Below are 25631 nucleotides of genomic sequence, written 5' to 3' on the forward strand. Positions count from 1 at the left end.
GAGAGTATGTCCCATGAGCTACAGGCCAATAGCCATTGCCGATCCCGAATCTAAATTGTTCTCATCGTTGGTTCTAAGAGACATCCAGAAATGGATAGAGGACAAACAGATCTTAGACATGAGACAATTTGGATTTAGGAAAAACATGGGGACCGAATGTGGGGGGCTTATTTTATACTGTCTGAAAGCGGAAGCAATGAAAAAGGTGGACTCGTCAGTCTTTGTGGCTTCAATGGACCTGAGTTCCGCGTTCGACTTGGTGGACAGGAACATTTTGTGGAAAAGATTAAGAGCACTACACATGCCAGCAATTCTATTAGACATAGTAAGGGCAATTTATTCCCAAACTAGTGTGAAAGTCAGATTAGACTCAGAGGGCACCCTTTCTGATGAAATATCCATACATAATGGCCTGCGTCAGGGCTGCAGATTAGCACCCACAATCTTCAACCTCTACGTTAGTGGTGCGAACCTGGTTCTCACAAATAAAGGACTAGTCCCTCCTAAATGTATGAACACCCACCTGGACTGGTTAGCATATGCTGACGACTTCCTCCTCATAGATACCACTAAGGTAGGACTGCAAAGAATGCTTACAGCCTTTCAGGGGTTCATTGATTCGATAGCGTTAAAGATCAATCCAGCTAAAACAGTGATAGTTCGACTTGGCAGGAAAAATAAGAAGTCAAAAACGTTATCTTGGTTCTCTGGTACCACTCGACTTAAGGCTCAGTCGGAGTTTAAATACCTCGGCTTTGTAATAGCGGGTGCGAACTCCAGACCCCTGCTGAGGACACATCTTAAACTTATGGCTGACATTGCTATTGGTCAAATGCGTGCCCTAGATTCGAAATTTGGGAAATTCTCAATGATTCCGCTGAGAGAGTACTATACAAAAAAAGTTATTCCCCGCTTAACATACGGAGCTGAATTTCGACCTGAAAATTATGAAGGAGAGTGGTCTTATATAGAAAGTTATATCTGGAAATCAGTACTGTACCACTTACCGAAATGTATTCCTTATCATCTGATCAAGTACAAACTGGGCCTAAATTCCCTTCAGGCATTGGTAATTTGGAAAAGAATGATGTTATGGAGGAAATGTAACTCGATAGAGATCAACTCACTGAACATTCATGCAGGTCGGGACATGGGAAATCCTTTCATTGCTGTATTGAATGATGAGATTTTAAAAAGTTTGAAGTTTTTGGGTATGTCATTCACTTCTCTTATGAACAGCCCTTCTAGGGTGAAAGAAAGTGATCTGGGTTTCGATTGGATGCACACGAAAAATGCTATTCTTAATACTAAACTGTATCAACAAGTGTGTGCTCTAAATAAATGGTTCCCAGCTATAGAGAGTTACTTAATTAAGTACCCAAACAAAACAATTCGAAATGATTTTATGCGTTTTAGATTCAATGTAATCCCTACTAATCAGATTAATTCATTTAGATTGACTGTACAAGGATCTTGGTCATGGTGCAGATATTGTTGTATAGAAGGGATGGTTGAGGACCTGAAACACATACTTTTGGTCTGTCCAGCCCTAAGAGAAAAAAGACTTCTATACTTTGGTCAATATGTGCAGAACACGGCGGAGGTGGATAGAGAATTCATGTGGTACAAAATGCTACACAATCGTAAAGGCAATTTAAATATCAGGGTGGCAACATTTCTGAGAAATATTTGTGCTCTGTTTTAAGTTTCAAATACAACTTTTGTACTGTTTATTTCTGTTTTATTCTTGTTTAGAGGTGTTTTAGGTCGTTTATGTATCACGTACGAACATCAATTTGGATTCTATTATTTGAATTTGTGAAATTGTGAAAGAATAATAGTACTTTTTGTGAATTTTGTAAAGGTTTTCAGAAACCAAAACAAATAAAAAAAATTTAAAAAAATCCGATAGGACCCCCCGCTGCCTCCATACAGGAATCAAATCCCACCTCAGGCTCATTTTATACCAAGATATCAAGGCCCGCCAGGCGCCTTTCTAGTCTTCCTCCCCTAATGCATTCGGGGCCTGGTCTTTAAACCTCTTCCAATTCCTGGCACAGACTGCAAAAAGCGGAGAGGCCAGCCACTCAGCCCCCCTTTGAGTTTCAGGCCCTTTTTAACACAGGAGACTGCACCCCTTGGCGTGGAGCTCATCTCCCAAGTCAGAGGGCTCCAGCACATCGGCCTGCATGCATGCATGCTAACCCTCACAGTGCACCTGCCCTTGACCTTGCCAGGTCTCAGGGATGAGGTCCACGTCATGTTGTAACATTAGTGGGCCTGTCCTGCATCCACTGTCCCATCACGCTGTATAGATTATCAGCAGAGATGGGAACTACTTTACAAGCCGTGCACCAAATAATCAGCTCTGCAGTGCCGCTTCATACCTTCCACCAGGCCGCCAACCAATGACAGATCCCCATTAGAAGCAATCTAGAAAAGGAACCATCTATGTCTGTGGCTCTCCAGATGTGTTGGACTACAACTCCCATGACCCCTCACCATTACCTGTACTGGATAGAGGTATGGGGTAATTGTAGTCCAAAATAGCTGGCGATTCAAAGGTTGCAAACCCCTGATCTATGTGACGGATCTGAAACCCAGGAACACGTGCCCACCTCTTGCAAGAGCCACACGTCCGCTTCCCTACTCAAAGGCATTGCCCCAGGTTACCAGGCTCACGTATGCCAGTATCCATTTTTTCTCTCTCCAGATGTAAGAAATGTACTTGATATTTAGGTTACGCAAAGCCCTACTTGTACATTTTCTGGGGTTTTCATTTGCCTATCTATGATTTAGCAGAGTTTAGAAGCCGTCGATTCCAGGCCGGGGTTGTGCAAATGTGTAGACTTTCATGTCTTTGAGACATTTTTAGCAGAATATATATTTGTCTTACCTTCCGTTCTTCGGTGAGAATGCTGTGTGCTTTCTGAAGTTACATGGGTCACTGGCCCATTGGAAAGATACATCGTGGATAATGATCAGGAAGAGAGAGAGTTGGGATTTACATTAGTCAAATCCATGTCTCCCCCTTCGGACCCACAAGCATGACCTTGGGCTCCCCGTCTAGGACCCTTCAGGTATTCCCACACAGGGGCGAAGACGGAACCACACTGAAAAGGGCGAGGTTTCTTCGGATCTTGACAGGGTGTCCTGCAAAGGTGGGATGGGGGAGGCAATAGATATCTGGGTGTACATGAGAGTGCACAGTCACACACTTACACCTACGTCATTTGGGAGTCGCAACTGCGACCCCTGAGGTCTCCCTTGCTACCCCTAAAAAAAAGGAGTGTTTTTTAAATGTATTTATTTTAACTGTAAGCTCCTGGGCTGTGGTCAGTACCATGAGCCTCTTTGTTTTCGAAGTGGCTGGCTTTCTTCCAAAAGTGTAACACTTCGAGCAGTGACCCTAAATAAGAAAGAATAGGAATAACAAATAATGTCTCTTTCTGGAATTCTATACAATAATTGCTAGACTCATTAAAGGTTTGTTTCAGGCACACATTAGAGGGTGAGTCATTGATTTAGTCTGTTCTTAAACACCTCAACTAACCCTTGATTCTTCTGAGGTTGGTAAATGAGTGCCAACAGAGGTTGGGTGATACTGTATGTTTATTTGTTCTATATCAATATTGTATGTATATTTGTTCAATATCAAGCGCTTAAGCGTAAGTGCTATATAATAACACATCATTATCATTTGGCCTTGGACGTCTGCTTGCTTTCACAGTAATTTAGCAATGTGGGCCTATACACACTGATGTTAACACTAATATTAACATGTTGATCCATTCTTTTATGAAATGTATATCACATTCTAGTGATATCGTAACCACATTTCCCGTAGTGTATGTCACTTCCTGTTTTGTCAAGGGGTTGAAAGGTTGTGTTTCATCGCTTCCTGTGATGTCACTTCGGGGTGGGGTCAAATATCACTTCCTGTGATGTCATCAGAGGTCAAAGGGTCGTGTGATGTCACTTCCGCTACCACTGGCATTTTGGTGAAATTACGTCCCTGCACACTTAGTTCACTAAAGCTGATCCACTGGAGTTAAGAGTCGCACCCCTTTACCTACTTGGAAGCAATTTGTAACCACAGACCCAGCAAACTCTTAACCCAGCTCTCTGCCTTCTGGAGCCTGGCCGTCTTCTAAAGCTTCAATGTTGATTTTATTGTGAGGTGAGAGTCCTTTATTAAAATTCAATTGCCAAAATAACCTGGCCGTGATTTTTTTGAACAGCTGTGCTAAGCACAAGCCCCGCCCAATTGAGCGGAACTTCCTCGGCCCCACATGTGCATTTCCGGGTTACTTTCCAGGATTTCATTTCCTGGCACTTCTTGGGGTGGCTTCCTGCGCTTTCTGTTTTGAGAATGGATTTTTGGGACCAGAGTTTAACTTTGGCTTCAACTAATTCTGCACAAGCGTAGTATCCGAGAAACCAATTTCATGCGTTTTGAGCAATATACTGACTTTTAACTTTGAAAACGTTTTTTTTTTGTTGTAGTTTGCAGAACCCAATGTCATTTTAGTTATGTGAAAATGATTTTGCTTTAGAATCAGATATTAAGTAAAAATGTTAGACCTGCCTTGAGTATTTTTGGAACCAATTGCTTAACGTGTTGTGCCCTAGAACATCTTATAATTCTATTTTTATTTCCATTTTTAGAAACTACGTGGGCTCAATTTCCTAATTGCTCAGGCGAAGGACGTGTTGGTCAAAGCAAGCACTGAGAAAAGCGCCCGTGCTTGCTTTTGCGTGGCCACTGTACACGATGTCACCAGGCATGCTCCATTTGCCAGCTAATGCCATTATATTCCTAGACACTTCCATCATGTGTCATGTCACATTGCAATGATAGACCGCAATTGCCATCAAAAGCCCAGGTTCCACGCAATTGCCAGGTACTCGCAAACTCGCCCAGATATCCCCGCCGCTGCCAGTGCAACCCTTCGCCTTCACATGCCTTCTCGGCCGCATCACGCCTCCGCCCTTTACTTTGCACGGGCGCATTCACTCCACAGCAGTCTGTGACGTGTGCATCCTCGTGCAATGCACTACTATTCATGCCCAAGTATTAGCACCGCGTGGAATGCTTGGAAGGCTGTGCGTGGTGCGGTCGCTATGCTCAGCCATCCCCCTCCCCCAAACACGAAGCAGAAGTGGACACGTGTCGGCTGTGCCACCAGTCAGCCAAAACTAAACATAGCAATGGGGGTCTAGGAGCAAGTCGTTGCTTGCAGTCATGCACGCCTCTACGTTTGGGTCTAGACCTGTCACGAGGGTGTGACTTTCCTCTGCAGAACTCAGGGCGCGCTGGGCTGCAGTGCTCGGGTGCCAGCCTGCACTTCGCAAGAGCGAATCCTTCGCCAGGGGCCGCTCGGCCCTTCATCTTTTGTGCGCTAGGCGAATCGAGTACCATTACACTGAGCAATGACGATGCCCGTGCTTAGAAGCGGAAGGAATCCGACACGAAGCACTATAGAAAGAACAGAACATTAGAGCGATAGAAACGAATGGCGGCTGAGGGTGTGGATAAAAGGATACATACGCGGCGTGTTACCATCTACTACGGCCCTTTCCCACCAGTCACTTAGAAGAGGGGATTCTGCCCAGAATCATGGCACATGCGGAGGTGAACGGCACCCCTCTGCCAAGTCGGAGACGGCTGTCCTTGGACCCGGAATGGCTGCAGAGGGAGAGGTCCAAGGCTTTAAGCATGGGAGACAGGCGGGGCAGGGCTGCTGCGGGCGCCGTTAGGGTGCTTGCAGCAAGGGCTGGTCTAACGGGGCCTTTTTGCACCTTCTGCGGTGCTAACCCGAGGGGCAGAGGCCGTGCACTCCCTCCCCCCCTCCAGCCACCGTGCAAATGGGTGGAAGTCCTCTCAGGAAGGAACATGGCTGGTCTGGGCCCTGGGCTCCAAATCTAACACCCGGGGACCAAACGGTCCTGGCCTCTGGCGTTTCTGGCGTAATAAAGTCAGTGAGCTGCCGTGATAGATGGAATTTCTGCAGCGTAGCCCCTAATGGTGGCGGCAAGCTGCGCAGGGCATACGCCGAGGAGAAGCAAAAGCACGTGCGCATCACTGCATTTACAATCACTCCCCAGAGGCAGGACCAAACGTGAGAATGCGGGGAGGAAGGGGGCGCCTGTCTGCCGCCCCTTTGGTCTTCCTACCACCCCCCACCTGACACTTGCTCTGCACTCCTCTGCTTAAGGGCCCTGGCCCTCCAGCTCCACGCGTGCCTCATGGCGCGGCACAGGGCAGACGCTCTTCTGGCCCGCCCTCCTCTCCCAGCACGTAAAACGGCAGATCAAAGGAAAGGATTGCCATCTAATGCAGCAAGACTTAAAGAGCGAGGCTCCGAACTAATAACACAGCCATCCTCATCGCGCAGGGAGCCAGGTGGCCAAGGCGTGGAAGGTATTGCACGAGAAGGGCTACAGCATATCGTAGAGTGGCAACACTCAGGGCCTGCACACCTAGGCAGCACGACAACACAAAGGCACACTCTACAAACCAAATTCATTCACATGACAGTCAAGCGAAAGGAAGACAAGCATGACAGCATACACGAATACAAGGGCAAAATATTGCTTCATCGATACAGGCAGCATGGCATGGAACAGTAAGGCAAATACAGCGTAAAGTCGCAGGTATAATAAGGCGACATGGACCAGGGCATAGGGAGTACCAGCCAGAAATGAAATGAGTGGTCAATGCTCGTGTAGACCAGGCCCCGCTTGCTGGACGCTAACGGGGGCCCACCAGAGCTGGGAAGACTGGGCTGGACTCAAGCGGGCCTCTGTGTTACTGGCTGAGGTGAAGCGAGGCATCCTCGCCACCCGACCTCGTGATGCTCAAAAGTACCTGTGGGATTTCATGCTGCATTTTTGTTATGTATAAGCCTGTGGCCTGTTCTTGTCCTGGTGGTTACTGTAGCATATGTTAGTATAGTTGGTTGGGACTGCTTTAGGCATCTACACTGCTTATGAGTGGCTCTGACAAATGTCTGCCTTTGCCCAACAAACAGGATGGCATTCGAGCTTGGGCTCGTGAACACCCTTCACACGGCGCTGTGGAGTGGGAGGCAAGGTTGGACGGGGGCATACAATTGGCTCGGGCACCAATGGAAAAAGTGTCCCACAATTGCAAATGGCAATTCATTCATTTTATGACAGACTGTTTGAGTAGTACCCCAGGGGGAGTTTCTTGGTATTACAAATTGTGCATTTTAAAGAATATTTGTTCTGTAACACTGTTCAAAACTACCAGCAGCAGGAGAAGTTACTCATTAGAATGGCCCACTCTGGCCAAATAACTGGCCCACTGTCATCAACAAAGCTGGTGCACATTAGCATGTTGGGCCTGCACTCGAGCATTGCCCTGTTGCCCAATAAGACAGTCAAAGCCTGGCATCTGGGACGGGTGAAGCGAGGAACACAGGGAAGGGACATTGTCAACACCACCATGCACCCACAATTGTAAGTTATCAATTGTGTGGCTTTCTTGCCACCTCATCCTTCCTGTGCAAATCCCCCTCTTCGCCTCCTACCCATACCCACCCCCCCACAAATAGAGCAGCATAGATTAAACAAACGTGCCGCAGAAAATGGGGACTCTAACGTGTGCATGGCAATATTCCAGTCCAGGGGCTCAGTTGGCTGTTTACTACTCTCTGGACCTTTGCTCTAAATGGAGATCTGGCAGGCGGCCATTTTAGGTCAGCAGAGGGAAACCGGGCCGTAGAGTGGCAAGCCATAACCCACCCTCATCTTACCGTGCTAGGGAGCTGGAGTCACAAGCCATAACCCACCCCCATTTTACCGTGCTAGGGAGCTGGAGTTGCAAGCCATAACCCACCCTCGTCATAGCGTGCTAGGGAGCTGGAGTCGCAAGCCATAACCCACCCTCATTTTAGCTTGCTAGTGAGCTGGAGTCACAAGCCATAACCCACCCTCATCTTACCGTGCTAGGGAGCTGGAGTCGCAAGCCATAACCCACCCTGATCTTAGCGTGCTAGGGAGCTGGAGTCGCAAGCCATTACCCACCCTCATCTTACCGTGCTAGGGAACTGGAGTTGCAAGTCATAACCCACCCTCATCTTACCGTGCTAGGGAGCTGGAGTCGCAAGCCATAACGGACCCTCATCTTACTGTGCTAGGGAGCTGGAGTCGCAAGCCATAACGCACCCTCATCTTACCGTGCTAGGGAGCTGGAGTCGCAAGCCATAACCCACCCTCATCTTAGCGTGCTAGGGAGCTGGAGTCGCAAGCCATTACCCATCCTCATCTTACCATGCTAGGGAGCTGGAGTCGCAAGCCATAACCCACCCCCATCTTAGCGTGCTAGGGAGCTGGAGTCGCAAGCCATAACGCACCCTCATCTTACCGTGCTAGGGAGCTGGAGTCGGAAGCCATAACGGACCCTCATCTTACTGTGCTAGGGAGCTGGAGTCGCAAGCCATAACGCACCCTCATCTTACCGTGCTAGGGAGCTGGAGTCGCAAGCCATAACGCACCCTCATCTTACCTTGCTAGGGAGCTGGAGTCGGAAGCCATAACGGACCCTCATCTTACTGTGCTAGGGAGCTGGAGTCGCAAGCCATAACGCACCCTCATCTTACCGTGCTAGGGAGCTGGAGTCGCAAGCCATAACCCACCCTCATTTTAGCGTGCTAGGGAGCTGGAGTCGCAAGCCATAACCCACCCTCATCTTACCGTGCTAGGGAGCTGGAGTCCGGCGTCGATAAAACTCATGATGTCGTCATTGAAGCTCGACTCCAGGCTGATGATTTCCTCCACAACGTCGTCGATCTATAAAACGGGGAAGAAGAACCAAGCGTCATGAGAATGATGCTGCTAGTAAGGGGCAGGTGGGTTCAATCTACTGCCCACCTGCCCCCAAACGCAAACCCAATTTTAGCCCTAGTGGGCACGACAAGACCCAACAATTATCCTGCAGAACCTGGAGCGTCTCCTGCGGTAGCACCTTGCAGACCTGCACATAACCCCAAGAGGTTGACAAAATGGCCGGAGCTGCGCTATGGTAGACCACGTTACATTGCATTCCCACTAATCAATGGTTATTGTTCCGATTTCTGAGTATGTGCACTTAGACGCCTTGATGAGGCAGACCTCATGGTGGGCCTGTACTAAATGTTTTGTATGGTGGTCAAAGGGCCAGCTAAGGTAGCCGACAAGCACCTCCACCCACGATGGAGGCGCTAGGCCTAACCCTTAGCCCCACTTGAGTTCCCAATCACCATGTGCAGTGTTTGCAATGTACGCAAGAGAAGGGGATAAGCGCCAGTCAGTTAATCAGACTAAACATCTGCTCCAAGGCCTTGCTATCAGCCGAACCTTGGACCTTAATACCAAGCAATGGATATCAGCAGGATAGCTAGTCGAACTGTCCAGGCATGTTCGGACTGATGGCGATGCTCTGAGATATGATACCATAGTGCCTTTTGCACTTCCTATGAGATACAAAGTATGCATCATTGGAACACAGACATGAGCCCTAATGAAGCCTCGAATGGCATGAAACACGTCTTGACTCTGTTTCACATATGTACCAATGGAATGTACGTTTGCAATAAAACCAGTACATGAATCTACTTGAAACTTCAAACATATCATTTTTTTCGAGGCAAGTGCACCCGGGACAGTGTAATTACCCCTGGAGACTTTCCTTGGGTATTCGGTGGCAGCAATGGACTTTCCTAGATGGAATTGTGTGGCTGTCTGGTAGATCAGTGTTTTTGAAAGGCTGGAAGGGCTGGGCCAGAATCAGTCACATGATAGCCTCCAAGACTGATGTATCTGAGAGGCTGGCAGGGCTGGGCCAGACTCAGTCACATGATAGCCTCCAAGACTGATGTATCTGAAAGACTAGCAGGGCTTGGGCAGAGTCTGGCACATGTCAGCCAGTGCCCGCGAGGGGTTCAGACACACGCCGTACCTGTGTCCGGAGAAGCCAGGCTGCCTCTGCCGAAGCGTGTATAGATCCAGTCAGAAAACTACGCGTTGCGGCTCCTGGGTGGCTTATATGTCATGTAGACGACAGTCTCCGGCCTAGCTGTCCCTGCCGCTCGTCTACAGGGCAGTCCCGCCACCTGAGAGCACGGACTCCCCCAGTGAGGAGCTGCGTAAAGGGAGCTGAGAATGGTTAACCTCTCGGAAAACAAGGAGGTTTTAATGTGTGAGTGTTTAATGCCAGAGCAACGGTGAACAGGGTCAAGGTGCACCCCGTGCCCCCACCCGAGCCTTCAAAATGGCCTGAATCCCCTGGAAGCAAAGGGCGTCTCATCCCAAACACCAGGCCTGGCAGCCACCTTAAGCATCCGCGCTCACCCATGCAAAGTACTAACTACCCTCACACTCCTGAAACAGGACGACCCCCATCCGTATCTCGGGACTGCTTGGTGCCCACTACACACGTTTGCAAACCACCATCGCGTGCCACGCGCTATATTCGGCCAACAGAACACTTCCCACCGGTTCCCAGGCATGTCTGCTTTCACTGCCAACCGCTGCCACATAACACAACCGGCCAAGGCCGTGAGCACTGTTGATCAACGCTGAGAAGTGTGGGGCGGGCACAACTGCCACGGGCCCATAGAAAGGTGGGCTGGCCTCATATGGGGTTCGCAGGCGACTGCTGGCCCTGAAAGGCTAGGGCAGAGCAAGTCAAATGTCAGCTGAAGCCCGACTCCCCTCGCCCTAGTGCCCCGTCTGAAGCACATGGTAGGAGGGGGAGGGGGAGAGCTGTGAAATCGGACAGAACCGAGAAACTCTTCAAAGCTTACAGTACCCCAAGGTGGCCAAAAGCAGCGACCCGTTCATCATTTTGTTGCTAAAGCACGCGTTCTTGCTATTTCTTGTGCAAACACCATGAAGTGACTTTTTATGTGTTCCGAGAAACCCTCGCATGCAGTGACGCTTGAGCGGCCCATTGCTGGTGCCCCTGGACACGGGTGGGCGGTGCCAGCATGCTGCGCGATCTGCTCAGCCCACCAGCCGGGGGACGCCCAAGCCCGTGCCCCTTCTGACGGCATCTTCTTCTTTCGTACTCGTTAGGGCGCGAGGTGAAAGCACAGATGCTAGCTACCAGGGTTCATCTGCAGGCGAGGGTCCATGATGGCCTTGCTACGATTTTGGCCGGTGCCCCTTGAACATAGATAAAGGAGGGGCTTCCTCTGAAAGAGCTGAAGGCCTCAGGAGGAGTCAGTCAAATACTAGCAGAGTCTCACTGGACATCGGTAACACTTCCCGGATTTCCCTCTGCTCCAAACATATCCCTGAAGCCATTCCCTTGCGCATTGGCTGTCCGCTAACCCCCTCGCCGCCTCCTGTACCCATCCCCTCATGTCCCCAGCCCTTTCGGCACCCATCCCCTTGTATATACTGTCCCCGCAAGAATTGGCTTCACCCTGCAGGCAGACCCTCCCACCCCCCACTGTGCTGATCCTTAGCTGTACACAATGCCCCACAAGCATCTGAAACAACATCTACTTGTATAAGCGCCCTACAAATGCAAATAAATAAATAAATACATTTGCTGTAGTCAGTCCTCCATGCAGAGCCGACCTTAGGGAAGGGCTGCCCGGGCAACCGCCCGGGACACCACTAGCCCCCCGTCACGTCAGCTCGGGGGAGTCTTTCAAGGGCCCCACCCCCAGCTGCAGTGTTAGGAGAAGGTGCGGCAGGCGCCCTATTGAAATTAAATGCGCCCCGTTCTTGTGCCGGGCTTTCCAGCGTGGGAGCGGGCAGTTTTTAATAACAATAGGATGCTGATGCTTTTGCATCAGCGCCCTATACCTCCCCGCTCCAGCGCTGTCCTCTAACGCTAATCCGACCGCTCACATGCCCATCGCCCTAATGCGGAGCCATCCTCCTTTCGCAGCCGCCCCAGGCCTGCATCGCGTGTGCATAGGGTTGTGAAGTAAAAATCAGCCTTGAAACCCTGCCCACAATTTTAGAAGCCACGCCCCTTTTACAGATTTGAAATCTGTATTATAATAGCAAGGGGCGAGAAAATGTCACGCTTGTAGTTTTTATTTTTAACGTACTATGTTCTTTTTTAATGCAATCTACATTATTCAAATAACAAATAATTAAGCAAGGCTGAAAATGACATTTCACATACATTTTTGATCATGCAGCAATGAAAAGCTGACCCGATTCTGACAAAATTGGATCTAGTGTCTGTCCAGCTGCTCATAATTAAACATGTGAATTAACGAACGTGGTCCACCTTTCCAGATGGATGACACTGATCATTTAATTTCTAAAAATCTTATTTAAAAAAAAAAACAGCTGTAAAAACCTTCCCAGAAGCTTTATTTTAAACTTTGAACGCTACTGAATCCTTGGAATAGCTCATTGAGTTAAGAACTTGCAGCACAGATCCAGCTGCAGTTTTCACAAAAATCACTGCAGCATGCACATTAACCCGCTAAGCAAACATTCCAAAATAAAGTGACATGGCTAAAAGGTAAGATTGATTCTCTGACCATTTTATAAAGCGCACACCAATAATAGAACGGCCTGTTGCAATTTTTAGACGCAGAGCCGTGTACACTGACTTGGGACTGATTTTTTCCTGTTCCCCTACCCTTTTGCAGAAACTGGCCTGTTATTAAATATCCCAATTTATCTTTGCTCTGGTACTTTTTAGGCCCATCAAAGAACAATATTATAGACAAGTTTCCCAATGAAATGTAGATCTACAAGTAGCAGATTGGAAGTTGCATGCGGGCATATAGGCCGTGAATGCTGGTAAGACAGCTCAACGGGTTGAGCACTCGCTGATGCGATCTGTGTTTGATCGGCAGGTCACAGGTTCAGTTCCTTGCAACGCAAACTCAGCCTTTTATGCTTCCAAGGTCGATAAAGAAGTATCAACTTCAGTTGGGTGATATTGTATATAAATATGTTCTATGAAAAGCACTTTGGTGAAAGCGCTTTATCAATAAGCCATGTCCTAGATAGCAACTAATACACTTTGAATAATAATGGTGTAACTCTCACTTGAAGTTGATTAGCTTTATAGATCTGCAGAGAGGGGACTACATTCCAAGAAAGCCTAAAACACTGAGAAGTGGTCATAAAACACTGGCTGTTCATTGAACAGCAGTTTGCGTTCTGAGACTTGTAGTTTAGCTTAAATGTTTGTAGCACAAATCAAATGCAAACTGATATTGGCTTAAAAGCAAACACTGACCAGCTGTTAGCTGCTTCTTTCCTTCCACTGCCTCCTTACTCTATAGGCTGGTTGTGAAGCCGAGATGTAGATTAATAAATGCTAGATGCTTTTTGCATTATTGTAAAATGAAAAAAAAAGTTTTGCTTTCAAACAAGCAGGTAGCTTTGTAGATTTCTTTGACTATAAAGTGACCTTTTCTTGCACAAATGAACTAAATGGCTTGGGAGACATGTTGTCCAGTGTTAGGGAGAATTCTCTCTTTAGGCTGAATTTCCTAACCTAGTGAGTCCCCCAGCAGCTTTGCTGGATTTCTGGAGTTCGTTTTTTTCTCCTGCCAAGAGTGAGACTCTTTTTCTCCCACTCTTGGACATGATTTATGGTATTCCTTTGATTGTTAATGTGTTTTATGGGCTATGGGGTCCTTTACTCCATAGGGTCTCATGTGTTTTTCCTATGTGTGTTACACAGCACCCTCCGTGCAGTGACACAGGGGTGTCATAGTGACACCCCACCATAGACTCCATACCCTGGGACTGACTACTGTCTCCCAGGGCATGTAAAGTCACCATTGGCTTTACTAGTCCCAAATTATTAACAGAAACCAGTACAAACCATCATATTGTGGACGTAATGTTCGGGGCAATTCGATTGCCCCTGGGTCTGTTAGTCAAGGGGGCACGTCTCCGTCTCCCCTGATAGAGTTTTGGCTGGTGGCAGTGGATACTACTTTTTATATTCGACCGCAAATATATTCCTATGGGATTTTCCCATTGTTCGAGGCTACCAACTTTAATTATTTAATTCTCATAGCCTCGAACATACCGCCGGTTTATTTATTTAATATTAATTCGCCGGTTGGTATTTTTTGCCAGGACTCGATTCTAAAATGGCGTTTGGTTCTCTTCTGTGACTCCAACCCAAGTCGAGCCCTTTGTTCCACTTTTTGGCGGGCTTCTCCACAGAAGCCTCCAAAAGTGGTGCCACTCTGTCTGGGTACCACAGGGGGTGTCGGAGGGGGTTTAGGCACCCTGGACTGAGTTACCTTGGTAACTCAAGTCGCACTCTTGTGTGATTGGCCCAAGTGGTGAGCCAGCCGGCTCACCACTTAGCATGTTTGATTGACAGCTAGGCTGAGTGAATGGGGGTGTGCTGCATAAAAGCAGGGCTTTGGGGACTGGAACTTCAGAAGTCGCCACAGGACCTGAGAATCCAACGAGGGAGAAGCTGAGCCGACCTACCACGATCACACCACCGGTGGAGCCCTGCGGAACCGACTCACCACTTCCCGACGACAGAGAACATCTCCCGGCTGGAGAGGCTTCTTCCCCTGACTGGTGGGCACAACCAGTTTACCTTCTTCTCTTCGCACCCCAGACCGGCTTGTGGTCGAATTGCCCGTGCCAAGCACCCCGGCAACCGGATAGCCACTTACCACTGGACCGCGAAATAAAGGACCGTTCCTTTTAACTGAGAACTCTGCGGCTGGTTTCTTCCCTGGCAGTGCAACGGACTCCTGTCTTCCTCCCCGATGAGATCCTCTCTTCCCCCGGACGAAGCACCGACTTGCATCCGCTGCCAGGAACAACTGCCCCACTGGAGTATTCTCACCACTTTAAGGTACCGTGTCCGCCAGGCCTCCCTTTCTAAAGATTGCTACAAGGTAATAATAACCCCTTAACCTTCTGGACTGGGCTGGCCGCCTTGACCTTCTAACTGGTCTCTTTCTTTGGTCCAACTCTTTTTGAACCGTTTCAAGACTTTTGTGCACTGCAACCGTGTGACCTTGGACACATTTCGTTTTGATCCCCTTAAAGTGGATCCGGCCTACTGAACTCTAAACTCTCTTTGCCTTCCTCTCTTGTTGTGTTCTTGTAAAAGTGTTGGGATCTGTTTCAATTAATTCTCCGCTTTTCTCTCCCTTTTAAAACGAATTATTAGAGTGCCATCTGCGTTAAAGGCTCACCACTGTCTGAAAATAAGTGGGGCTTTACTTAAGACTTGTCTAATATTTTGCTAAGGGAGTGTATATCTTTTAGTGACCGTGTTTTTGAATTGCTTACTATTAGTGCCTGTGTGTTTTTCTAGATGTGGTTTTAAATAAATAATTATCTCTTTTACACCAAGCCCTGGTCAGTGTTTACTTGTTCTACTATGTTCTTTTGACCTATTGTGAACACTCTGTATACTGCCTAACTCTTCTTGAGGGAAGTCTTGACTGCTCAGCCACAGCTACCAAGTGAATCTGTGTGGTACAGACTGCTACCAAGTGGGTTTACTGCCAAACACCTGTAGTCTTAAATCTTTTGCAGTGGTCTGAACTGCACAGGTTACTGCCTAACACCCGGGCTTGCCTTTAAAATCATACGGGCTATCAAAAAGAACAGTCCCTACATTACCGCTTTGCACATGAAAGGGACACTTAAGATGAACTTGCCCCATGACCCTTTTTATATTAATTGCTGCCTACTTTGCAACACTTATCTGGCACCAGAGCCGTATATCACAGCTGAAGGGACACTACAGTAAGCCCCGGACACACCTTAAAACCATAGCCGCTTGCACTGGCTTCCGTGTCTTCGAACTCTGAATGCGTCCGGGACACAGATCGAATCCGGACGTATTGAGGCAATAAGCCCCGAGACAGCGGGCCATTACCGCCCGAGGTAATCCCCACGGGACCCATAGTTACAGGCCTGAGCGTAGCAAGGGCCTTAAGAAAGGCACCGGGGGCATTAGCATGGGCGGTAATGGCCCGCCATCGAGGGGCTTATTGCCATTAGTACCCCGGCCCGTTAAACCGGGGTACTAATGTTTTTTTCCCCAGCTGCGAGAAGTGCTGCCTTTCGCAGCCGGGGGAAAAAAAGGACAAAAAATGGCCGCCATGGACAGAAAACATAGTCCGTTTTCTGTTTCCGTGGCGGCCACAGTAAACAAAGAAAATGGCCGCCATGGAAGGGGAGAAGGGATTATGCGTAGTCACTTCTCCCTTTCCATGGTGGTCATTCACATACATTGAAAAAGAAAGTTATACAAAATTGCCACATTGGAAAAGGGAGAAGGGACTAAAAGAGTGTGCCCGGTGTGTGATGCACGCAAGTGCGTCCACAGGATTTCACTGTGTTATGGCTCGGAAACGAGCCAATCCACAAGTGTATCCTGTGGATTCGCGTTGCCTGGTACTAATGTATGTTAACCAGATAAAGCTCTCAAAATTTGGTCCGTCCGGACTAAATCCGGGCAGGTGGCATCCCAACATGTGTATACATGCCCCCCCGACCCCACGGCCTCGTGTCTGCAGCTCCCCAGCCCCTCTGGTCCCCCAGGGAAAGCTCACCTCTTTCTCCGAGTTGGAGCTGATGTTCAGCAGGGCCATGGGGCTGTTGGGGGCGCTGCTGGCACCCTGCTGCTGCTGCAGGCCCTGCTCCGGGGCGGAGGCCGCTTGGGGCGAGAGCGAGGCGGTCATGGCTTGCGTGGCCAGCTTGTTGCCCATGGACAGGTACTGCTTCACCTGGTGGCGCTGCGTCTGCTGGATGTGGTACTTGGTCGGGTTCTCCAGGTGCGTCTGGACCTGCAGGGCAGAGGGGGCAAAAAACAGAGCAAGATCACAGACTGGGGCACCAAAACGCCAGCACACTCCCTATCACCCCATCATCACACTCTTTGGCGACCTCTAGGGTATCCTGATATCTGGCATTAATTAGGTTACTCCCTGAGAAGTCTTTAGGAACATGGTGGGTAAGTAAGACCTGTGTGCTAAGTAGCGGGGGAAGGCACAAACTCAGCTTCGTTGTACACCGTTGGTTTGGAATTCTGTGCCCCGCTCCCCATGCGTCTTCCTGAACCCTAGTTTATATCCAGAATCCATGGGCCAACGTAGGTGGGTATATGCTTGTGTAAGTCAGTGTCATTTGTGGAGACGGGCAGTGCTTTAAATGGGAAAAAAGAAGTGCAGGTACTCACCAATCTAGGCTTTAAGTGGGCGTGCGTGGGCTCATGATAGGACAGGTTACTTATAACGCGCGTAATACCCAGAGGTTTCTAAGCGCGGACCCGGGGATGGAACCTGTGCTGCTTGCAAGGCGAGCGCGTTGCCCCTGAGCTATCCTATCCTATCCTCCATCCCCAGAAGGTTCTTAGAATTGCTCTCACGCCAAGGCCCATCCGAGGCTCTTTCACCCACATCAATACATCTCAATGTGTCTCACTTTCTACTCATGTCACGCCCTTTGTACCTCGTTCTCCATTTCTGTCTGTTTCTATTTGTCTCCTCCCCTCCTCCCCCCACCCCACTGTCCCACTCCCTCTGTGCTTGGGCTTTGGGAGCAGAATATGCTGAAAGGTCTCGGATTCCACCCAAAATCTCAGTGCAATCGTTTACTGTTGAGTGATCAACTTCAAAACGGATTCTGGCCAACGAATGTGTATTTATTCATAGAGTGCGATACAAATGGCCGTGGGCATAGAGGCGCGAAGACAGGACAAACACTCACACAACATAAGGGGAGACACTCGGAGACCAGAGTACTCGTGCCAAGAAGCGGCAGGTCAGCAGAGAAGCCTGGATTTCAGTTTCCTGGGGCAGCCATCTCCCAGAGACCCTGATCAAGCACAGGCTGGTGTGGGCGGCGGGCTTGCTCTACAACACTATTACGGTGTGCAAACGTTGGCAGGCTTTGAGAATGCTCAATATTTGCACAGTACGGTGCAATTCTTTGTCAAGGATCTCACCCATTGGTTAAGCAGTGACGCTGGGATTCTTTCACAAAAACTTCCAATGTATTGTTATGCAGGGTGTTGGAATATCCATATAAAAGCAGACTTTCTTTTTTGTGGCTCTTACTAGCAGACATCATAGATATAAACCGAGCTTTAAAGGGGGAGTTTTATTATGGCTCGCTTTCAAGGTCTGATGATAAAGAACATGTTTGGGCAGTAACAGGAGCTGTGTCAGGGCTTTCACTCACAAACGTTGCCTAACAATTCCAATCACTAAAACAATGACACATTCAAAAAGCTAATAACAAAGAAACCTGGTAAAAAAAACACCATTACCCAGTGTTTCTTCGCGTGTTGCCTTGAGGGGTGTCCCAAAATAAACCTCGTGAAAACTTGGTTACATGTGATAATATCCCCGCAAAAATGTCACCATGCCAGAATGCCGCCTTTTTTTGTGGCAACATTATCACATGCAACCTGCAGGGGACACCCCTGCAACCTCCATTTTTTAAAATGAAGCAGGAGTTACCCCCGCAACCCTCGCTCCCATTTACCCCATAAATAACGTTGCCTATGCTGTTTCCCAGTGACTATATGTATGGTGACATTATCTACGGGGATAATATTACCGGACACCGAAAACTCTTGAGGGACCCCATGGGTACCAGGTGAAGCCTAGTTATTTAAATGGAGCTGTGTGCCTGCTGGCAGCTGTGGAGCTGCACTTTTGGCCCTCCCTGTGTTCTGCATGGCAGGCCCTGAAGAAGACATTATGGACATATAGTGGGAGTGGGATAAGAGCAGGTGGGAGAGGGCGCTGCTTAGTCCTTCATTATGGTACAGTTATATAAAATGCTTTCATGTTCACCTCACCCCATATGGAGTAAGTGTGCTCTCAGAAGTGCAGGTACCGAGGGACGGTGAGCCCTGGCCCATTTAAAGCACTGGTGACGGGTAATGTCACAAAGGGAGAGTGCTTGTCTCTGTACTTTGGGGTCAAGTGTTTATATTCTCCCAGGGAGCTAATTTACACGGCCATCGACAAACATCTTTGTTGCTGGTCTTTCCTCAGTAGGTTATAAGGCAAGCCATTCCACCAGCGTCTCGTACTGTGTGAGAAATGTCACTGCGCCATCAGGTCAGTTAAGTTAATATGGCCTGTGAGTGATGTCGTTTATTGAATGGGTCACCTCACCGGTTGCACATTCAAAGAGCCTGCCACAGTCGCATGTTGTGGTGCGAATTGCTGTTAATCGTGATGACTTGTTTCATACATCAAGACACATCACCGCAGGAGGCCTTTGGCTGTGCGGGCAGGTGATAAGCACCGCTAGTCCAGCATGAATGCTTGCCAATCATATTGGGTGTATACATCCATAACATAACGCGTGTGCAGAGTATGTTGGTGCCAGAGATGGGGGGCACGAGAGCATGTTCCATTACTGTTGCCAGGTGAGTCCATGGAAGCGCTGGAAGTGGAAAAAATGGCAGGCATTCCACGTGGAGCCGGTTGTTTTGTGAGGGGGCGGTCTGGGTGGAGTTTTGGAGGGTAAGCGAAGAAGTGTAAAACGTTTTTGTTTTTAAATGCTTGCCCAACACTAAGTTTTGGAGAGATGACTTTAGAGTTCACAAATCACACAATACACTAACCTGACAATGTAGCTGAGCAAAAACACAATAATTACAGCTTTCCTTTCCCCCACCTTGAACGGAAGACTTCAGTTACCAACAAGCAAAGTAATAAGAGCCTTAAAAAAAAATCTCCTCTGGAAAGAAACAGTGAAAGAAAATATATAATGTGATAACCTGCTTGTAGTCATTGTGCCACAGACAAGGCAGCTTCATGCATCCCTCCCATCTCGAATGACCCAACATTCACACCTCTTAAGGGGCAGCAGAAACTTTGAATGATGCACTTGTATGCCTTGCCTGCAGACACTGTATTGCGATTAAATGCAAAACAAAAAAAGAAAAGTCATGACAGGCCTCTTGTGAGCCCACAATGTTTCAGAGCCCTTTGAAGAGCTGATGTTAGATGGTTGCTGTAGTATAATTAACTTTGTTGATTTTTAATAATAAAAGAAAGGGGTGGAATTTGTACAGTCAGACAGAGCAGAAGAGAATGGAGCAAGGCTTCCTCCATCTTTGTTTTTTGTGGTCTTCTCTTTCCTGGTCCCTATACTTCCTGCAGAGCAAAGCAATGTGTGCACCATGTAAGAAGGCAAAAGTCACTTGTTACCTTGACTGTGCGTGGATCATTTAAAGCAAGCTTGCTATTTTACTAACTCCCCTGTGACCTTTTGCCTTAATAGCGAAGGGGTCACCCACTCCTTCTTTGATAAAGTTTGGATCTACAAGACAAGAATAATTTGTTTGGAACCTATTGGGGGAGAAGTCCTTAAGTCCTCTAGTTGTGTGGTGAAGGCAGATGTGCAAAGGCAGAGGCAAACTATGCCCCTACCAATCCCAGGGGAACATTGGGGGTTACTGCTATTGGACCAAGAGCTGCACTCTCTTCCAGCTGCACCGGTACCCAGGCTCTTCACTGGAGATGGAGGACAGTCCTGCAGGTGCAGCAGTTGTGCACATTTTTGTTAGTTTAAGATCATAGTTTTAGAGAACCTTATTTGGTCTTTTTTATGTTTTTATAACGGATTGGTTTGCATCTGTACCAGCTCACACCCCTCCTGAAGGCATGTGTGACCAAACAAGACAAAGGGCGTATACCAGTTGAGCTGTGTCTGTTTCACCGTTATGACTGGGATCATTGCTGGTTTAGCACTGGTGTGGGGTCGGGTAGGTGCTCTAGCCACTTAACCCTATTGCTAATTTTGTCACAAACACACTCTCAGGTGTCACAAACAAACACACACACTCCCAGGCTAGTTGGGTCTCTGTACAGCTGTCAGGAAAGTTTGAGGGGCACTAGAGGGCGCTCTGGCTTTCGGAACAGAGTAGGTCCCCAGACTCTTCTAACCCCTTGTGGAGCATTGAGGGATTTCATTTAGCCAGCGTTTGGGAACAGGGCGAGTGTGGCCGGATGTAGGTTACAAGGGCTGGACCATGTAAATGGTGTTTTATTTATTTATTACATTTATTAGACGCCCAGACCCTGACGTATCAGTTGTATTGGTGGAAGATTAGCATTAGCAAGGTTGAAGTTAGAGGGAGGGAAAGCGGGCAAGGAGTTTGGGTTTGCACACATGCAGGTGTTTCATTGACGGGTGATGGCAATCTTTGCTGTGCAGTTGAACGGCAGAGGCGTAGACAGGATTGTCCAACAAGTGGGGCATGAAGCTAATATAGTTGGGCCCACTGCAGTAACATTAACATCTGTAAATGCCCACTCATCACTGCTGAGTGGGCATTTATAGATTTTGGGTGGGCCTTGCCCGCTCAGACCATACCCTGTATACGCCTCTGGTGAACGATGGACTGGAAAGTGCTGCACGGTGCTGCGGACTCCGTGGCTGGAATGAAGGAACTTTTTGTGAGCAACAGTCATTTGCTGTCCTTACCTTTAAGACTTCAACAGGCACCTGCGCAGACGCTGGCCTAGCGGCGGGGCTCACACTGATGGCTGCCGTGGCAGGCGCCGCCATGAACTGGGCAGCCTGCTGCTGCTGCTGCTTCTCTCGTCGCTCTTGCTCTTGGTCCTGGGCACGCATCAGTTGCTGGCGCAGCAGGATGCGGGACGACATACTGGATCCGGAAAGTGGTGCTGGGGGTGGAAGGGATTGAGAGTGCTGCAAGGATGAAGGGCTGGAAGGGGGAAGAGAATAACAAAAGGAACAGAGCTTAGAAAAGGTGACATGGGAAACAAGGAACTGCTTGTCAGCACCCCGCTAGCAGTACGCACAGGCAGGTCAGCACCCCGCTAGCAGTACGCGCAGGCAGGCCTGGTGAATGCAAGCAGCATGCAGATAGTGTGATGGGCCTGATTGGACCTACTTATGTGGCTAGAACGGTTCTATGTTTCACCCAGTGGTGGAAATGGAAAACATGTAAAGGGGGATCCCACAAGGGCTGCAGTAGGGGCAGAGTTTATAGGAGGGGGTGAGGCTGGCAGCTAACCTCCGCTCAAAGGAAATGCTCAAAATAATAGTTTTTAAATGGTGCAGTTTCTTTCATGCTGCTTCTTTCCAAACTCCATACTGTACATTAATTGCACTTTAAATCACTCCCATGGTAGTGGTGCACCCAAAATACTGTTTGTAATGCAGTGATTTTTAGTACTTTAAGGGATCCATAGACACGTTCTACAGTAGAATCCTCCCAGGGTAGCTCAGCAGGTTGAGAGACCGTTGCTGAGAAATTATATATTAAAATGTGGTTGTTAATCGTATGACTTTGCAATTCCTTATAAAAAAACAAGTGCTATAAAATGTGTTAATCTGGTCGCAGGGTGGAGGTGGAGGTATTTCTGCCCCTGTAGTGAAAACCCAAAGTTGGCACCCATGAACCCACTGTTCAATTTCCTAATAACTGCTGCCAGCCCAACAGACGTATTTTCTTGTGATTAGGCAGTTTGACAAGCATAGAACATCTTTAAAAATATAACCTGTGATCAAACAAAAGGATGAGGCACATTAATTACAGGGTATTTGTGTGGTTGTCCGACCAAAAAAGAAACACATTTCAAAGAAAATGAGTGAATGCAAGTTTAAGCAGCATATTTCAGTTGGAATTGTTTTTTTTTTTCTATGAAAGTGTAAGGTGCACATTTGGAAAACAATAGTCTGCCCACCATGTAGAAATCCTACTTTTAACAGTGATAGCACCCACCCCAGTGATAGTCACGGCCCATTGATTCCCGTGGTGTCCCTTTCAGGCCAGAAGAAAGAAAACAGGCAGAGCAAATAGAGCCCGCAGACGCGCGGGAATGATGGCTGGGGGAAAGGAGGACAGAGCACATTAGATCACCCAGCAACCAGCTTCCCTCTGCGAATCCTGGGGCTCGGTTAAACCTGGTGAGGACTGAGGCAGGCCGGGTTAGTTATCCGGGGAGACATCGGATGCCGGGTCTCGTACCCGGCAAGAGCCGGCCCATTGACCAGCGCTAGTTTCACCACACTGAGAGGAAGGCAGCCCTCAAGTGTGCTATCCCCCAGTTGGCAGGCTGCTACTCTGCACCAAACCTTTGCAAGTCGCCCACCACTGGAACCCCATTCCGCTTTACATTAAAAATAGAACTTCTTTTGTGGCATTGAAAGCTGCCCTCAAACTATCTCCTCTCGTTGCCTTCAAACTCGGTCTCCTCCCCCTTGAAATGTACCCTGCTCCCAACTATAACACATCGTCCCTCCCCTTACAGCCCCCACTGACCCAATTAATTGAATGGCATGTTACTGTGCTGATTATATGTTCATAAGTGTAAACTGTTGTTTGCTTATGGGTTCAGTCCATGTTACCACTGAGTTCAGCCCATCCTGGACCACCTGGTCCACTTCTTGCTTAATCAAATCTTGACATTTGAAAAAGCATCCCCAAAAGGGATTGCTCTGAGGGCAGTTGCTGGGTCTGGAAAAGACCCGGGGCTATGCTGAAGTCGGAACTGTTGGGACTGGGGGCTAGCTAGTCTTTTGGTTGTAGCTTCTGAGATTTTATCCAGGGCTACAACCAAAAGATCAGGGGCTATATACCCCTTATCCCCCCCTAGCAACGCCCCTGGGTGTGGCCACGATTGATAAAAAACACCTACACTAGGATTTTGCTCTGCATGGAATATTTCGATACGTATTTTTGGGTTTGAAAAGTGTGTGCATTTCATACTTTGCCAGCAACTTGTGGTTATTATTCCAGTGACAAGAATTCATCAGGCAAACGCTTGTTTTTCCTGTACAATTTTTTTTAATTGGGCAAAAAAACATTGGCTTTTGCATATTTTACTTTGATAGACTGGCTTCAGGTGTCATCACTTCCCACTGCACGTTAATGACCCCCACCCAATGCGTTATGTTACAAGCGCGTTGAGACCATACTAATAATGGGAGAAGGCACTATATAAATGACTACTACTACTTGGGCTCTGCTTGCCTCACTTTTACCCACCTCACTGCCGTACAGCAAGCTTGCACACCTTACGTTGTGGCGGGAACACACTACTTAGCAGGAGTAGGGTGCATTTAAAAACAATAGGGCGCTGATGCTTTCGCATTGGTGCTTATTGAAAAATGTGGCGCCCTATCCCTCCATGACCTGTGTAGGAATGTTACTGCAAGTATGCAAAAGGTCATTAATATGCTCCTCATTCCCAAGGGACTTCTAAATTGTCAAATGCTATGTTTGATCACTGCCCATGCCAACACACCAACCCCGGATACCAAGCTATATAAACAGTGTTAGTGAGGGACAGCCACGTGTCTCATACCTGCAAAGAAGCTCATTCCCCAGCATGACACCTGGAAACAGTCCTTGCTGTTTTCCTAATTGCATGCTGGGGATGGTAGTTTCGTTTTCCCCATTTTAATGATGGGCCTGCAGGTCCCAGCATGCAGTGCGAGAAAAAAAAAACAGGACTGGCTGGAGGTCCCATGGAACTAAGCAAATTGGCTCACAGGATCTCCCCCGCCTGCCCGTCATCACCTTACTCCACCCGAGAATGCTGCGCGCCTCACCTCCTGAGCGCCGCGTCGCCCCGCCCACGTCACGTAGCGTGCCTCCTTACCTCACGCTGATAGGCTGGCTCTTCAGCTCGTAGAAGCTTTCACTGCTTTGGGACAATACGCTTTCCTCGTCGATATCTGCCACAATGCCAGACTCCGGCAGGAGAGAGCTCACGCTGTGGAGAGTGTAAAGAGGGGACACATGGTATCACAAGACTCAGCTACAGCAAAGAAAGACATTCACACACAGAAAAGGCCATAAACATCACAGGGCTACTACTGGCCCCACGCCGCTTTCCAACTAACATTCCCTCATGGTCCTCTGGGAAACGTCAACGGCAAATCATTTTAATGGCACTCATTACGGTTTCCTGTTTTCAATGTTGAGGTGTTTTTCCAGTGTATACAAAGACGACCTGTCTGTGTCTATCAATTTTCCTTGCAAAAAACACAAAAACGTTTTCTACCCGCGTTTACCAAAAGCATTTTGTATTGCTGCGTTTATAACATGCACATTTCTTCCTATGAAGTTCTGTGTGTAGAGCGTATTACATGTAAGGCTCTATGGGATTAATTATTGCACTATTTCCAGCTGTATTTATCCATATTTCTTTTTTAATACAGTTTGTCTTTATCTGCTTTTCTGCAATTGGTAGTTTTCCACATTTATTCAATAGAAAACATGTGTACACTTAGAAATAAACTCACAACCACAGACATACGGCCAATAAATGGAGCTAGGTTTTTACACACCAAATCCAACTGCCTGGCTACCTGTGAGTGCTCATGACCAGCGACACTTCTGGGCGGAAATGTAAACAGCTTCCAACGGGATATCACTTAATTGTGTTACAATCCCTAAGATGCCAGTTTGCAAAATGATTGGCCCTCAGGCAGTGACTGACAGCTTGGGGATTCAAGCAGTGGTTCCTGTTTTTCTCTCCATTTGTATAAATACATGCAGGTTAAAAACGGATTGATTTCTGTCTGCATTCATGTCTGAACATAGACAACCTAGAGCCTTAACTACAAGGTACATCAGATAGGGAGCACGGGTAGGATGCCGTAGAGAGGGAAGCCTCTGTCTGATTCTTACTTGA

General features: G+C 48.0%; 1 protein-coding gene and 1 long non-coding RNA gene across 7 annotated transcripts in view; one reads left to right on the forward strand and one right to left on the reverse strand.

The window, feature by feature from the left end:
• Positions 1–25631, forward strand: part of LOC138567363 (uncharacterized) — a 211424-nt gene that overhangs the window by 110925 nt on the left and 74868 nt on the right. The window lies entirely within an intron of this gene.
• TFE3 (transcription factor binding to IGHM enhancer 3) overlaps positions 1–25631 on the reverse strand; it is a 237049-nt gene that overhangs the window by 61272 nt on the left and 150146 nt on the right. For all 6 annotated transcript variants that reach the window (XM_069645496.1, XM_069645491.1, XM_069645494.1 and 3 more), the window contains exons 2-5: positions 24594–24707; positions 21445–21688; positions 16545–16778; positions 8722–8817 (exon numbers count right to left, since the gene is read on the reverse strand). In XM_069645496.1, coding sequence (XP_069501597.1) covers positions 8722–8817; positions 16545–16778; positions 21445–21627 — 513 coding nt within the window. In that variant the 5' untranslated portion in view covers positions 21628–21688; positions 24594–24707. The remainder of the gene's footprint in view (positions 1–8721; positions 8818–16544; positions 16779–21444; positions 21689–24593; positions 24708–25631) is intronic.

The sequence above is a fragment of the Ambystoma mexicanum genome, chromosome 2p, assembly GCF_040938575.1.
Source record: "Ambystoma mexicanum isolate Mex_15411 chromosome 2p, UKY_AmexF1_1, whole genome shotgun sequence".
In the NCBI taxonomy this organism is placed as follows: Eukaryota; Metazoa; Chordata; class Amphibia; order Caudata; family Ambystomatidae; genus Ambystoma; species Ambystoma mexicanum.